The sequence below is a fragment of the Nesoenas mayeri genome (assembly GCF_963082525.1).
Source record: "Nesoenas mayeri genome assembly, chromosome: 17".
NCBI classification, from domain to species: domain Eukaryota; kingdom Metazoa; phylum Chordata; class Aves; order Columbiformes; family Columbidae; genus Nesoenas; species Nesoenas mayeri.
In genome coordinates, this window is record NC_137565.1 from 12,458,005 (window position 1) to 12,472,738 (window position 14,734).

Consider the following 14,734-nt stretch of genomic DNA (forward strand, 5'->3'; position numbering starts at 1 on the left):
AAAATAAAATAAGGGAGACCCAACTGGGAAAACCACCCAGCCCCAAGCCCCATCAGCACAAGCCCTGCAGTGATCTGGGACATACACCGACCCTCATGCTTCCCAAAAAACCCCATTGCAGTCAGTGGCACAACTCACATGCTTGGATCTGGGCTGGCCCATGGTGCAAAAGGCAGATGGATGCTAGAGACAGCAGGAAAAGGCCTGAAATTAATTTAAAAAACTGTACTTATCTATTCTACAACCTTGGGCAGCTTGAATTATCCATCTACTTCATTATCAGTGCTGGGTTCGCACTCGGGCTGTGTGTGTCATCACCCGGCACCATCAACCGCTTCATTTCTGAAACACAAGCTGGGTTTGGTGCAATTGGTTTATATAAAACATATCTTGCAACGCATAATTCAACAATCTTGGTTTTCTTGCACATCCATGAGGTCGGAGCTACGAGAGTCTCTGAAATCAGGCTGATGTTCCCATGGCGAGGAGGATGCTCTGCCGGGATCCCCAGCATGGCTGCCCATCGCATCCCATCCAAACCCGCCTGGGACACCCATGCTCTGCCGGCCGGAGCCCCCCGCAGCCTCACACCAGGCTTTTCCCACCAAATTCCATGCAAAACCACCCTATGAGGCTTTTACATGTCATCGACCATCAGCTACGAGTGCTGAATCGTTGCTCTGGCTCGTTGCTGATGCCTTGAGTTTGTCTCCATTCGTCTTAAAAACTGGTGCTGCTCCACATGCAAGGGGCCTTTCTGATATCGATATGTTCATTTATTTATCAATAACGTGCTGAACACTATTGGCACCTCCATGGTGGATGGGTCCATCCTTGGGACTCAAGGAGCCCTTGTTTCTCTTCCCTGTGAAAGAGCATCTCAGCCCCCAGCATCTCTATCACCACCATCTCTGCCACCATCATCTCTGTCACCAACAGCTCTGCCACCATCTCTGTCCTCACCATCTCTAACACCACTATCTCTGTTCACCACCACCTCTGCTGCCACTGTCGCTACCACCACCATCTCCATCCCCACCATCTCCGTTCCCACCATCCCATCCCCACCATCTCCGTCCCCACCATCTCCCTTCCACCACCTCCATCCCCACCATCTCCCTTCCCACCATCTCCCTTCCCACTACCTCCCTTCCCACCACCTCCCTTCCCACCACCTCCGTTCCCACCATCTCCCTTCCCACCATCTCCCTTCCCACCATCTCCCTTCCCACCATCTCCGTCCCCACCATCTCCGTCCCCACCATCTCCGTCCCCACCATCTCCCTCCCACCATCTCCTTCCCACCATCTCCTTCCCACCATCTCTATCCCCACCATCTCCATCCCCACCATCTCCCTTCCCACCATCTCCCTTCCCACCATCTCCGTCCCACCATCTCCGTTCCCACCATCTCCGTACCCACCATCTCCGTCCCCACCATCTCCGTTCCCACCATCTCCGTCCCCACCATCTCCATCCTCACCATTTCATCCCTACCATCTCATCCCCACCATCTCCTTCCCCACCATCTCCCTTCCCACCACCTCCCTTCCCACCACCTCCCTTCCCACCATCTCTATCCCCACCATCTCCCTTCCACCATCTCCCTTCCCACCATCTCCCTTCCCACCATCTCCGTCCCCACCATCTCCGTTCCCACCATCTCCGTCCCCACCATCTCCCTTCCCACCATCTCCATCCCCACCATCTCCCTTCCCACCATCTCCATCCCCACCATCTCCGTCCCCACCATCTCCGTTCCCACCATCTCCCTTCCCACCATCTCTGTCCCCACCATCTCCGTCCCCACCATCTCCTTCCCCACCATCTCCGTCCCCACCATCTCCGTCCCCACCATCTCCGTTCCCACCATCTCTGTCTCCACCATCTCCGTCCCCACCATCTCCGTCCCCACCATCTCCATCCCCACCATCTCCGTCCCCATCATCTCATCCCCACCATCTCCCTTTCCACCACCTCCATCCCCACCATCTCTGCCCCAGCTACCCGGAATTCCCTCGTCCTCTCCCGGAGGGATGCGCCTGACACCTCAGGGCTGTTAACAAACCTAGCAATAGTGCTACAAATTTATAGGGCCACTTATCAAGCCTGATGTGACCTGCTGGTCCCCTGCCCATTAGGTGTAACAGGTAAATAAGCAAAGATAGGCAGCTCAGACACTGGTTAATAATTCAGCCGGTCCTAACGACGCAGAATCATTGCAGGGGATGCGCCTGTCAATTTTAACAATGTTAAACAACAACCAATAGAATAAATAATAATCTCTAAAGCAATCTGGCCAAGAAAAAGGTGAAATCACCTGAAACCTTTTCCTGGCCCCTCCAAAGATTTTGCTCAAGATTTATTAATGATAAGGCACGGAGGGGGAAAAAATGCCTGGAAAAAATCAGTTTTGGAGGACAGGGGAAGGTGGATGTGAGAGGAGAACAGCAGCTCGGAGGGGAGAAGCCCCTCGCAGCTCCCAGCCGGTTCCCAGGAGCTCGGGAAGGACCTCATGGCTCCTCACCTGCCATCGGCAGGGCCATCTGTCACCACTGTCACACGCCACCGGAGCGGCTGAGCGCAGCTCCCAGCTCCTGCTTTCCCTTACGGGGCTGGGGGGGGAACAGGATTAAAAAACAAAAAGAAGAAATAGTGAAGCAGCTGCCCTCTGGCAGGTTTGGGGTTGCTGTAGGATTTCACCTGGAACTCTTGATGTTTTCCTTCCCCTTGCCAGCAATAGGATTTCCCCATGATTTTTTTCACCCCCCTGGTACACTCCCCATCACCTCTGCTTCCCAATGGATCACTTCCCATCTTCTCTCCCTTAGGGTTTAAACTAAAGGAGGGAGATTCAGGCTGGACATGAGGAAGGAATTGTTGGCCTGAGGGTGGTGAGAGCCTGGCCCAGGTTGGCCAGAGAGGTGGTGGCTGAACCATCCCTGGAGACATCCCAGGCCAGGCTGGACGGGGCTCTGAGCACCCTGAGCTGGTGCAGATGTCCCTGTCATGGCAGGGGGGGCACTGGGGGAGCTTTCCCCTACAACTCTAGAGAGAACAGGTAACATCCAGCACCTCCGGAAAGAGCCGGGAGCCCCCCAGTCCCCGGCAGAGATACCTGTTATGCAGCCAAGCACTTTGGCAGCACCAGGAACACAAGATGGAGCTGATTTTTCAGGTGAGTCAACTGGAAAAAAAAAGAGACCGGCACATCTCAGGGCAGGGTCACCACGTTGTCCCCCAAAAGTGTGGTGAGAACCTTGCTGTGGCCATTCCCGGTGTCGTGCTGTCCCCGGAGCACCGGTGTGACTTGACTTTGCTGAGTCCCAGCACCACGCTCTCCCCAAGCGCATGCCTATAATCTTGCTTTAGCAACTGCTGGTACCGGCATCTCCCCAAAATCACAGACATGACCCTATTTGAATCAGTCCCAACACTGTGTTCCCTCCAGACACATCCCCACCCCGTTGCTTTAGCAAGTCCTGGTACTGGGATCTCCCCAAAACCCCACGAACAACTTCACTTTAGCAACTCCCAGCACCGTGCTCTGCCCAAAGGCACGTCTGTAACCTTGCTTTAGCAATCCCCAGTGCCATGCTCCCCACAAACCATGTTCACAACCCCACTTTAACAATTCCTGGTACTGGAATCCCCCCAAAAGCGCAGACGTGACCTTACTTTGGGGAGTCCCAGCACCGTGCTCTCCCCAGACCCATTCCCACCCCCTTGCTTTAGCAATCCCCACTGCAATGCTCTCCCCAAAACCAAGCCTACTACTTCACTTTAGCAATTCCTGCTACTGGGATCTCCCCAAAATCATGGACATGAGCTTATTTCAGCAACTTCCAGCACCTCGCTCTCCCCAAAACCATGCCCACACCCTTGCTTTAGCAATCGCTGGCACCGCGATCTCCCCAAAAGCGGAGGGGTGACCTTGCTTGGGTCAGTCCCGACACCGCGCTCTCCCCAAACCCACCCCCACCGCTTTACTTCAGCAATTCCTAGTACCGCGATCCCGCTTTCTTCAGCAGCCCCAGCTCCAGCCCCCCCCACCTCGGGGGGTGTCCCCGCTCGGCCCCTCCCATGTCCCCGCCCCGTCCCGCCGCTCTCGCGAGACCGCGGGTGATGGCGCGAGCCGGTGGCGGGAACCTGCCGTGGTACGATCGGGACCGGACGGGACGGGACGGGACGGAAAGGGGGGGCGGGAAGCGGCGGGCGCTGCCCCGGGCTGACCCCCCCCGGGCTGACCCCCCCGCTCCCGGTGCAGGGTGGAGAAGTACCGGCCGCAGGCGCTGTCGGAGCTGGTGTCGCACCAGGATATTCTCAGCACCGGTAAGTAACCCCCCCATACCGGTCACTGACCCCCTCCCCGGTAAGTAATACCCCCACTGGTAAGTAACCCCCCTTCCCCCTAAGTAACACCCCACCAGTAAGTAACCCCCTTCCCATAAGTAACCACCTCCCTAGTAAGTGCCCCCCCTCCCAGCAGCACCCCTTCCCCGGCAAGTAACCCCACTCCCCATAAGTAACTCCCTCCCCATAAGTGACTCCCTCTCCAATAAGTACCTCCCCCCAGTAAGTACGCCCCCCCCCCAGTAAGTAACCCCTGCCCCCGGTAAGTATTCCCCTCCCGGTAAGTAATACCCCAATGGTAAGTAACCCCTCCTGGTACATAACCCCCCCTCCCAGTAAGTAACCCCCCCTGGGAAATACCCCACCCCCAGTTAGTATCCCCCCAAAAACCCTCGGGGTGCTGACCCCCCCCGCCAGGCCGTTACCCCCTCTCCAGTGCAGCGGTTCATCAGCGAGGATCGGCTCCCACATCTCCTTCTCTATGGCCCCCCCGGTACCGGGAAGACCTCGACCATCCTCGCCTGCGCCAGGCAGCTCTACCGGGAGCGGGAGTTTGGCTCCATGGTGCTGGAGGTAAGTGGGGATGGGATGGGATGGGATGGGATGGGATGGGATGGGATGGGATGACAGTCGGGTGCCCCCTCGGTGCATCCTCGGGCAGGGATGCAGATCCGCGATGTCTCCCTCCAGCTCAATGCCTCTGATGACCGGGGTATCGACATTGTCCGAGGGCCCATCCTGAGCTTCGCTAGCACCAGGACCATCTTTAAGTAAGTCTGTGCTTCCCAAAGCTCCCTGTCCCTTTGCCCCCACCCACCAACACAGCACTTGGCTTGGGAGGTGGGTTTGGGGGGGCTCGTGGGGTGCACAGTGTTCTGGACCAGGTGGGAAGGAGCCAGGAGGTGGGAGGATGAGGGTGGTGAGGATGAGTGATGAGGATGGTGATCCAGAGCAGGCAGGAGGGCTCTCTGGGACTGTCAGGATGGGAATAAATGTCCCCCGCTGCTCTTTCTCCTACACCCAGGACTAAGACCACCCTTTTTTTATCCCGATTTAAGGAAAGGCTTCAAGCTCGTCATCCTGGATGAAGCCGACGCCATGACCCAAGATGCTCAGAACGCCCTGAGGCGAGGTGAGGGGCACCGGGGACCCCCCGCCATTGGCACCCCTCGAGCCTGTGACAGCCCTGACGAGGCTGCAGACAGGGACCGGCCTCTCCTCCTGCCTCTCCGCAGTGATCGAGAAGTTCACAGAAAACACCCGCTTCTGCCTCATCTGCAACTACCTCTCCAAGATCATCCCGGCCCTGCAGTCCCGCTGCACGCGCTTCCGATTCGGCCCCCTCACCCCGGAGCTGATGGTGCCCCGGCTGCAGCACGTCATTCAGGAGGAGGGGTGAGCTGGGGATGTGGGGGGCTTCACAGCATTCTCCGCACCCCTTTTGTCCCCATTCCTCTACATGAGGAGGAGCAGCACACTTGGTTTTCCACAGTTGTGTTTCCTGGCTCCCTCTGCAGCTCCGGGTCTTGTTTTCCAGGGTGGACGTGACCGAGGATGGGATGAAGGCTCTGGTGACCCTCTCAAGTGGTGACATGCGCAGAGCGCTCAATATCTTGCAGGTACGAACCACCTTATCACTCTCCACAACTGCCTGAAAGGAGCTTGGAGCCAGGGGGGTCGGGCTCTGCTCCCCAGGAACAAGCGCCAGGAGCAGAGGAAACGGCCTCAAGTTGCACCAGGGGAGATTGAGGTTGGATGTGGGAACAATTTCTTCCCCAAAGGGCTGTGGGGCATTGGAACAGGCTGCCCAGGGCAGTGCTGGAGTCACCATCCCTGGAGGGCTGGACAGACGGACATGAGGTTCTCAGGACATGGGGCAGGTGACAGGGGTGGGTTATGGTTGGACTCAATGATCTTGAGGGGCTTTTCCAACCAAAACAATTCTGTGATTCTATGGCCACGGCCACTCTTTCCTCTGTCCTGGAGGGGGTCAGTGGAGGAAGGGCCGAGCTCCTCATCCTCCCTCCCGCCTCCTCTTCCTCAGAGCACCACCATGGCCTTCGGGAAGGTGACAGAGGAGAACGTCTATACCTGCACGGGACACCCCCTCGAGTCTGACATCGCCAATATCCTCGAGTGGATGCTGAACCAGGACTTTTCCACCGCCTACCGCAGTATCCTTGTCCCTCCGCTAGCCCTGGGGTTTAATCCCCGCTGCTGTAAATCCTCCTCTTCACTGGGTCTTTCCATCACCTCCTGCTTCAGCTGGGCTGGGTGCTGCTCGCTGGGGAGGGTCCCTGGGGTTGTCGTGGGGATGGGGAGCGGGATTTCGCAGGGAAAAGCCTGGAACCAAGCCCTTTACTTGCTCGCATCTCAGAAATCACAGAGCTGAAGACACTGAAGGGCTTGGCCCTGCAGGACATCCTCACCGAGATCCACCTCTTCGTGCACAGGGGTAGGGCCTGACCCTGGGGGGGACAAACTGTCCCCCCTAGCCTGCGCTGACATGCCCCCATCCCCTTCTCTCCGCAGTCGATTTCCCACCCTCGATCCGCATCCAGCTGCTGATCAAACTGGCGGACATTGAGTAAGTGTCCTCTCGCCCCCTCTCCTTGCCCCAAATCACCGCGGTGGGGTCCAGCAGCCCCTGCACGTCCCTCCCCACTACATAATCCTACCTGTACTGTGCTTGGCTTGCACTGTCCCCGCCAGGGCTGCCACTTTGTGTGGGGCCGTGGACGCTGGTGCAAACAACCAACCCTTGCCCCCTGCTGCAGGTACCGGCTGGCCGCGGGGACCAGTGAAAAGATTCAGCTGAGCTCCCTCATTGCGGCTTTCCAAGTCACCAGGGACCTGATTGTGGCTGAAGCCTGAGTCCTGCTGGGTCGATCCATATCGTGCCAGATCTCACAGATACAGGGATCATCAGTGCCAGGCCCGGAGTTGCTCCCTGCAGCTTTCGGTTTCCTTTTTGCAAGCCTGGAGCCCACAGCCTGGGTGCGAGAGCTCGGCAGTATTGTTTGTAAGCTTCTCCAGGAAATAGAGATGTCTCCAAAACCCATCAGGTTGCATTTGCCTTTTTTTTTCCCCTCCTGTACAGCAAAGTCCAAAGGGTCAAGGCTCACCCATTGCAAAGCTGTCACACCCAGAGGCTGAAGTCCTGCTGATGTCACCTGCCTGCAAAACATCCCTACCCTGCAACGTGGGACCTGCAGGGACAGGGCTGCGGTGCTCTGTCTTGGAAAAACAACCCTATGTAGCCTTTTGTTCCCTTCAGTACAACAGTGTTTCTCAGCCACCTCAGCTCATTTGAAGCATTGAAGTTGGGAGTCAATGTTCTGGGCTCCTTGTGCTGTCAGAGAGGAGAGAAGTGGCTGGAGGTGAAGCTGTGATGGGCTCCAACACCTTCCATAGAATCACAGAATGGTTTTGGTTCATGGGACCTTCCCAGCTCTCCCAGTGCCCCCCCTGCCATGAGCAGGGACATCTGCACCAGCTCAGGTTGCTCAGAGCCCCGTCCAGCCTGGCCTGGGATGTCTCCAGGGATGGTTCAGCCACCACCTCTCTGGCCAACCTGGGCCAGGCTCTCACCACCCTCAGGGACAACAATTTCTTCCTCATGTCTGGCCTAAATCTCCCTCCTTTAGTTTAAAACCATCACCCCTTGTCCTATCACAACAGGTCCTGCTCAAAAGTCTGTCCCCATCTTTCTTATCAGCTCCTTTTAAGTAAGGAAAGGCTGCAATAAGGTCACCCCGGAGCTTCTCTTCTCCCCTGAACAGCCCAGCTCTCTCAGCCTGTCCCCAGCAGAGCTGTTCCAGCCTCGGATCATTCCTGTGGCTCCTCTGGCCCCTCTCCAGCTGGTCCCACCACTGAACACTCACTGCTCTGCAGCACTTCAGAGCCCAGTGAGCACTCGCTGCCGCCCCGACAGCCGCAGCAGGAGCCTGCCCTGCCGGTACCCCCGGGTCACCTCTACCAACCATGAGGAAAACGGTGATGAACCATTTTTATTCTGTCATCGCTGTCACCCGCAGAGCCCCGCTCAGGTTTGTCCAGCTCACGCCCAGCCCAGGAGAGCAGCAGAGCCCGCACTCCCCTGGGAACAGAGCTACAGCACGAGCCAGTCCCAGCGAGGGTCTTTTTTGGGGGACAACAAAAGCTCTGCTCACCTTCACCCCACAACATTGCACTGGAAGCAAAAGCACCTGACCCAAAACTTGCAGACAGCAGGGGGACCCTGTCCCCCTCGCCCTCTGCCTGCATTTTTGCTGGGTTCTAGTATTATTACACCAAAAAATCCCTCCACATTTACAGACAGCCCCAAAACAAGGGGAATAGCAATCCTCCTGCCCTGCGGCTCACAAATCAGCCAGATGTTGCTGCGGTGCCTCCTCTGACCCAGGTCGAGCCGTGCCGGTGAGCAGAAGGCTCTCAACTCTGCGCCTCCACTTTCCCCACGGCATTAAAAAGTCCGGTAAGTGAGGAATTCCTTCAGCTTCCTGGGAATGGGGAGCGCCAGGACCTGGTACGTTGTCAGGAAGGTGCGTAGAGCTTTGCGACACAAGTGCTTTAGTGACGAGAGGACCCTCGGAGCGGTCCAGAATTGGACGTGGCCATCTCTGGTCCTGCAATGGGACCGAAAAAAGCCATGAGCAAAGGGTGGAGACTCGAGAAAGCTCGATCACCCCCAAATATCCCAGGTTTGCAGCAACCACATGTTCCCCAGCCCAGGAAACCAGCCTGCACCCCCCCAAGGAAACCCCAAGTTTGGTAAGCAGCCCCAGAGCTGCAGGAGGAGGGAGCAGCCACGTCCTCCTCCACTCCCCTCTCCCACATACGCACCCCGTGGCGATGAAGCCGCCGTGCGGGAAGTACATGCAGCACAGGCCGTTGGTCATGGGAGCAAACGCGACCGGAGACCGCATCTCCAACGCCCAGATCCTCAGCAGCCTGCGGAGAGAGGGAGGGGACACGATGGCAAACCCACAACCCCCAGCGCCTGCCGCTGAAGTGAAACCTCTCGGGATCCCTCTCTGGGAAAGGATTTTCATCCCATGGGCTTAGAGCATCCCAGGAGTGTCCCAGCAAGGCGGGAGGCACTGTCCCCTGCATGCAGACAGAGCTGGTGACGGTGCCGAGGGGCACAGCGAGGGTGGCACGGTACGGAGGACACGGCTTGTTGCTCCAACAGGTGACAGTGCTACACTTTGCCACAGCCAAGCTGCGGTGTCCCAGGCTGCCCACCCTTTCCCTTCACACCGGGCATTTGTGGGGACCTGGCACGTGAGGGCTGCTCCCCCCGGCACATCCTGAGCTCCTGGGATCCTCTTCCCACTGGAGGTCCCCAAGGGGAGTCACTCACCTGTCGTCCGCCACGGTGGCCAGGTAGAGCCCCTCAGGGGAGAAGCAGACGGAGCGCAGGGAGCTGGTGTGGACCTCGCTGCTGTAATCCGGCGCAGAGTGCAGGGGAACGTGGCTGTGGGGTGCAAGAACAAGGCCCGCGTCAGCCCCAGGCTGCTGTGAGCCACGTCCCCAGCGCTCCAGGGATGGCAGAGGGGCCAAATTTGTCAAGTCAAAGCCCTCTTTCAGCCCCTGGAGACAGGAGAGGTGGTCGCTGCGCCCAACTAGAAGGAAAGGCCATGTTCAGCCCCTCGGTCCCCCTTCCACAGTCCTCCACCACCCAGGGCTCCGTACCGCAGCGTCCTCAGCTGCTCCCCGGTGTAGGGGTCCCACATGATGACGCAGGCGTCATACGAAGCGGTGACGAGGAGCGCCGAGTCCGGCGAGAAGTCGCAGGAGACCACGCTGCTCTGGTGGCCCTCCAGCCGCCGGATGAGGGTATAGGACCGCATGCTCCACAGCAGCGCCTGCAGGACACAGCCAGGGGCTGAGACTGTGAGCATCTCCGAGGAGAAGCACCTCAGGGTTTAAGCCGCAGGGAATTTGCTCCCAGCTCCTCCGTGCAGAGCCTGGAAGGCTGAGGAGTGAGGGTAGCTCTGGCCTGGCCCCTTCTCACAGAACGTTTTTGCATTGCGGGGGACACAGAAGGCTGAAGAGAGCACTGGATTAATGGCTCCCGCCCAGCAGGACTCACCGACTTCTCTCCGGCTGCAGAGCAGAGCATCCTGCAGTCTGGGGAGATGGAGCAGCAATAGACCCACTGTACATGGCCTGACAGCACCTGGACCTGCCGCCCTGCAGACAGCAGACACGCGGGTCACGAGGGGGGAGCACAAGAGGCAGCGCTGGGACCTGCTCTCCCCACACCTTTCCCAAGAGGGAGCACGTAGGACGCCCCTACCATCTCTGCTCAGGTCCCAGACACGCAAGGTCTTGTCCCGTGAGGCAGACACAAGGATGAGGCTTCCATTGGGAGCGAAGCTGAGGTCTCTGACCACGTCCTGGTGCCCCAAGAGGCTGAAGAGGAGGTGACCTGTGGAGAAGGGACGTGCTGAACACTGTCCTGCCATGGGGAACGAGGCCGTGCCGCTCAGGCACAGGCAGCCCCGCCTGAGACAGGGCAAGGGCTCCTGATCAACCCGAGGACGTATCTGGACAACGATGAATCATAGAAACACTAATCATTTTGGTTGGAAAAGCACCTCAAGATCATTAAGTCCAACCGTAACCCACCCCTGGCACTGCCCCATGTCCTGAGAACCTCGTCTCTGTCTGTCCAACCCTCCAGGGATGGTGACTCCAGCACTGCCCTGGGCAGCCTGTTCCAATGCCCCACAGCCCTTTGGGGAAGAAATTGGTCCCACATCCAACCTCAACCTCCCCTGGCGCAACTTGAGGCCGTTTCCTCTGCTCCTGGCGCTTGTTCCTGGGGAGCAGAGCCCGACCCCCCTGGCTCCAAGCTCCTTTCAGGCAGTTCAGAGATCAGAAGGTCTCCCCTCAGCTCCTGTTCTCCAGCTGAACCCCCAGGTCCCTCAGCCGCTCCATCACACTTGTGCTCCAGCCCCTCACCAGCTCCGTTCCCTTCTCTCCACTCGCTCCAGCACCTCAAGGTCTTTCTTGGCGTGAGGGGATCTCCTCCCAAGGGGGAACAAGGGGAGAAAAAACACTCTAAAGCCATGACTGCTCCTGCTGTCAACACGGGCTGCTCACCTGTCTGCACCTCCCAGACCTTGATCTGCCCATCGTTGAGCCCAGTGGCCAGGATCAGGCAGGGAAGACCCACGGCGCAGGCAGGGTCAGTCTCCCGTGCCTCTGCCACCGACCAAGCACTGAAGGCCAAGCCCCACACGATCTGGCCACACTCCAGCGTCTTCTCCTTGGCACCCCCTCGGCTCCTCACCTCGGCTTTGCTGCCGTGGCTCTTGCGCTCTGAGGTTTTGCAGTTCCTGGGGCAAAATAGAGAGACATAGAATTATAGAATCATTTTGGATGGAAAAGCCCCTCAAGATCATCGAGTCCAACCATAACCCAACCTGGCACTGCCCCATGTCCTGAGAACCTCATGTCCATCTGTCCAGCCCTCCAGGGATGGTGACTCCAGCACTGCCCTGGGCAGCCTGTTCCAATGCCCCACAGCCCTTTGGGGAAGAAATTGGTCCCACATCCAACCTCAACCTCCCCTGGCGCAACTTGAGGCCGTTTCCTCTGCTCCTGGCGCTTGTTCCTGGGGAGCAGAGCCCGACCCCCCTGGCTCCAAGCTCCTTTCAGGCAGTTCAGAGATCAGAAGGTCTCCCCTCAGCTCCTGTTCTCCAGCTGAACCCCCAGGTCCCTCAGCCGCTCCATCACACTTGTGCTCCAGCCCCTTCACAGATATATTTTCAAACCAAGCCTCACCATACATCACCTTTTCCCTTTAATAAATCAACTCTATTTTTGAAGTCCTGAAGGCTTCAAGCAGCTGGCGTTCAGCCTGTAAGCCGCCCCTCCAGTAAGACGACGTGTCCCCGTCCCCGGGCCGCCTGTTCCCCCCGAATCCCAGCGCACAGCTCCACGGAGCCCCCTCCCCGCCCAGCGCCGCGCTCACAGCTCGGCCTCCTCCAGGGGCCAGGGGATCAGCTTCACCACGCAGTGTCCCTGCGACCAGGCGAACCAGCTGCCGTCGGGGGAGAAGGCCACGCTCCAGGTCTCGCAGCTGGATTTCCAGTCGTAGCGCTGCGGCCGGCCAGGCTTCAGCTCCGCCAGCAGCAGCGGCTCCTCTGCCCGGGGAGAGCCGCCACGTTACCCCCCGGCCTGGGCCTGGGCCTGTGCCCGGCCCCGCTCCGCCCGCCCTCCCCATGGGGACGGGGGGTTCCCAGCGGTGCGGCCCCGGGCGCCGCGGAGCCCGCTCACCGCCCCCCTCACCTCCGCTCGGCTTCATGGCGGCTCCGCGGCCCGCCCGGCCCGGCCCGGCCCCGCCGCCTCCGCCCCCGCCCGGCCCCGGCAAGGCCCCGGCGGGCCGGGCCCAGGCCCGGGCACAGGCCCAGGGCGGCGGCAGCGGCGGCGCGGGGAGCGAACCCCGGTCAGCGCTCCTCCGGCACCGCCCCGCCTGGGCAGCGGGGAGGGACCCGCCGCCACCGCCTCCTGCCGGGGGTGGGGCCGGGAGCGGCGCGGAGCCGCGGGCACTCGCTCCAGCCCCCCCGGGGCTGCCGCTCCCCGGCCCGGGCGTGGGACACGAGGCACCCGGGGAACAGGTCGGGCGGCAAACAAAGCACCGCCCGGCAAGGGACACCCGCCGGGACACCCGCGTCCCCCGACACCCGGTGCCGGGCTGTTCGCGGGGTGGGGGTGCAGGGGGGACGAGACCCCAGGGGAACTGCAGGGACCCAGAGCCCACTGGTGACACCCGGGGCAGTGACCCCCAAGGGACCCAGCACCCACATGGTGACACCCCCCTGAGGACCCAGCACACACACGGTGACACCCCCCCGACAGTGACTGCGTCATGGACCCAGCACCCACATGGTGACACCCCCCTGAGGACCCAGCACACACACGGTGACACCCCCCCGACAGTGACTGCGTCATGGACCCAGCACCCACACGGTGACACCCCCCTGAGGACCCAGCACACACACAGTGATACCCCCTGGCAATGGCACCTCCAGGGACCCAGCACCCAGATGGTGACACCCCCAGCAGTGACTCCCCCAGGGACCCATCACCCACACAGTGACACCCCACCAGTGACACCCCCAGGGGACCCAGCACTTGCACAGTGACACCTCCCAGGGACCCAGCACCCACACGGTGACACCCCGTGGCAGTGACCCCCGCCACGGACCCAGCACCCACATGGTGACACCCCCCTGGCAGTGGCACCCCGGAGTCCCAGCACTTGCACAGTGACACCCTCTCAAGGACCCAGCACCCACATGGTGGCACCTCCAGGGACCCAACACCCAGATGATGACATCCCCAGTAGTGACCCCCACCAAGGGACCCAGCACCCACTGGTGACACCCCCCTGGCAGTGCCCCCCCTCAGGGACACAGCGCTTGCACAATGACACCTCCCTGTGACCCAGCACCCACTGGTGACACCCACCCTGGTACTGACGCCCCAAAGGGATCCAGTACCCACACAGTGACACACCCCCCCAGCAGTGACCCCCCTGAGGACCCAGCACCCCCATGGTGACAGCCACCCCACCAGTGGCACTCCAGGGTCCCAGCACTTGCGCAGTGACACCCTCCCAAGGACCCAGCACCCATACATGACACCCCCTGGCAGTGACACCCCAAGGGACACAGCGCTCACATGGCGACACCCCTGCAATGTCATCTCCAGGAACACAGCGCCCAGATGGTGACACCCCCAGCAGTGACCCCCCTGGGACCCAGCACCCACACGGTGACCCCCCCGGCAGCAGCACCCCACAGCCTCAGCACCCGCTGGTGACGCCGGCCCTGGCAGTCCCCACCGTGAGTCACCGCAGCAGACAGCTGGCCAGCCCGCCCCCACCTCCCCCCGAATTCCCCATCCCTCCAGCCCCCCAACTGTCACCGCTATGCCTGCATTGGGGGCGGGGCACACACCAACAGGGCAGTGGGGACAGAGGGGACATCCCCCCCAGTGATCATCCCCAACCCCAGTTTGGGGTCCCCGGTGTGAAAAGCCGGGATGTGGGGAGCATCGTGGTGCTGCACCTGAAAACACCCCAGGATCTGCTGGAGTCTGGCTCAGGGTGTCCCCTGCAAAGGGGGGGACACCCACGGTGGGGGACACATCCCACGGGGGTCTCAGGGGCGCTGTGCCAGCGGCCCCCCAAACTGTCTGCGTCCTCCGCTGCATCCCCACCCCGAGGCCCACACCAGGCTCCCCATGGCACCCACCACCCCGTTGGGGTACAGCCCCCCACCCTGGGGACAGTCCCTCGAGCCACTCAGCTGTGACAGGACACAAGCCACCACCCCCCAGTGGCCAACACCCCACCATGGCC

The 14,734-nt window shown here is 60.3% G+C and overlaps 3 protein-coding genes across 4 annotated transcripts in view; 1 reads left to right on the forward strand and 2 right to left on the reverse strand.

The window, feature by feature from the left end:
* The window catches only part of KSR2 (kinase suppressor of ras 2), a gene marked incomplete at both ends in the record, with an annotated part of 79,192 nt that extends 77,259 nt beyond the window's left edge, over positions 1-1,933 (reverse strand). Inside the window, one exon of the mRNA XM_080355005.1 lies at positions 1,721-1,933. Coding sequence (XP_080211131.1) covers positions 1,721-1,933 — 213 coding nt within the window. The remainder of the gene's footprint in view (positions 1-1,720) is intronic.
* Positions 1,934-4,125: 2,192 nt separating this feature from the next.
* On the forward strand, positions 4,126-7,227 carry RFC5 (replication factor C subunit 5; the record flags this gene model as incomplete). Of its 2 annotated transcripts, XM_080355555.1 has the most annotated exons (11): positions 4,126-4,157; positions 4,268-4,332; positions 4,790-4,926; positions 5,044-5,123; positions 5,412-5,485; positions 5,589-5,748; positions 5,891-5,972; positions 6,398-6,527; positions 6,731-6,808; positions 6,886-6,940; positions 7,131-7,227. In XM_080355555.1, the coding sequence occupies 11 exons, from the start codon at positions 4,126-4,128 to the stop codon at positions 7,225-7,227; spliced, it is 990 nt and encodes a 329-aa protein (XP_080211681.1). The 2 variants fall into 2 exon arrangements, with proteins under 2 accessions (XP_080211681.1, XP_080211682.1); XM_080355556.1 differs by lacking the exons at positions 4,126-4,157; positions 4,268-4,332 and having other exon boundaries at positions 4,800-5,123; positions 6,740-6,808.
* A 1,382-nt stretch (positions 7,228-8,609) lies between these two features.
* On the reverse strand, positions 8,610-12,808 carry WSB2 (WD repeat and SOCS box containing 2). The gene is made up of 9 exons (XM_080355610.1): positions 12,658-12,808; positions 12,341-12,512; positions 11,467-11,702; positions 10,658-10,789; positions 10,451-10,551; positions 10,051-10,223; positions 9,719-9,832; positions 9,199-9,306; positions 8,610-8,981 (listed from the first exon to the last, which is right to left on the reverse strand). Exons 1-9 carry the CDS (start codon positions 12,671-12,673, stop codon positions 8,819-8,821), a joined length of 1,215 nt encoding a protein of 404 aa, XP_080211736.1. The 5' UTR covers positions 12,674-12,808; the 3' UTR covers positions 8,610-8,818.
* Positions 12,809-14,734: the final 1,926 nt, after the last annotated feature.

Coding starts and splice junctions, on each gene's coding strand:
- WSB2 (XM_080355610.1), bottom strand. Junction 10,224..10,450: donor CTGCAGCCGGAGAGAAGTCG/GTGAGTCCTGCT, acceptor TGTGTCCTGCAG/GCGCTGCTGTGGAGCATGCG. Junction 8,982..9,198: donor GGCGGCTTCATCGCCACGGG/GTGCGTATGTGG, acceptor GTCCCATTGCAG/GACCAGAGATGGCCACGTCC.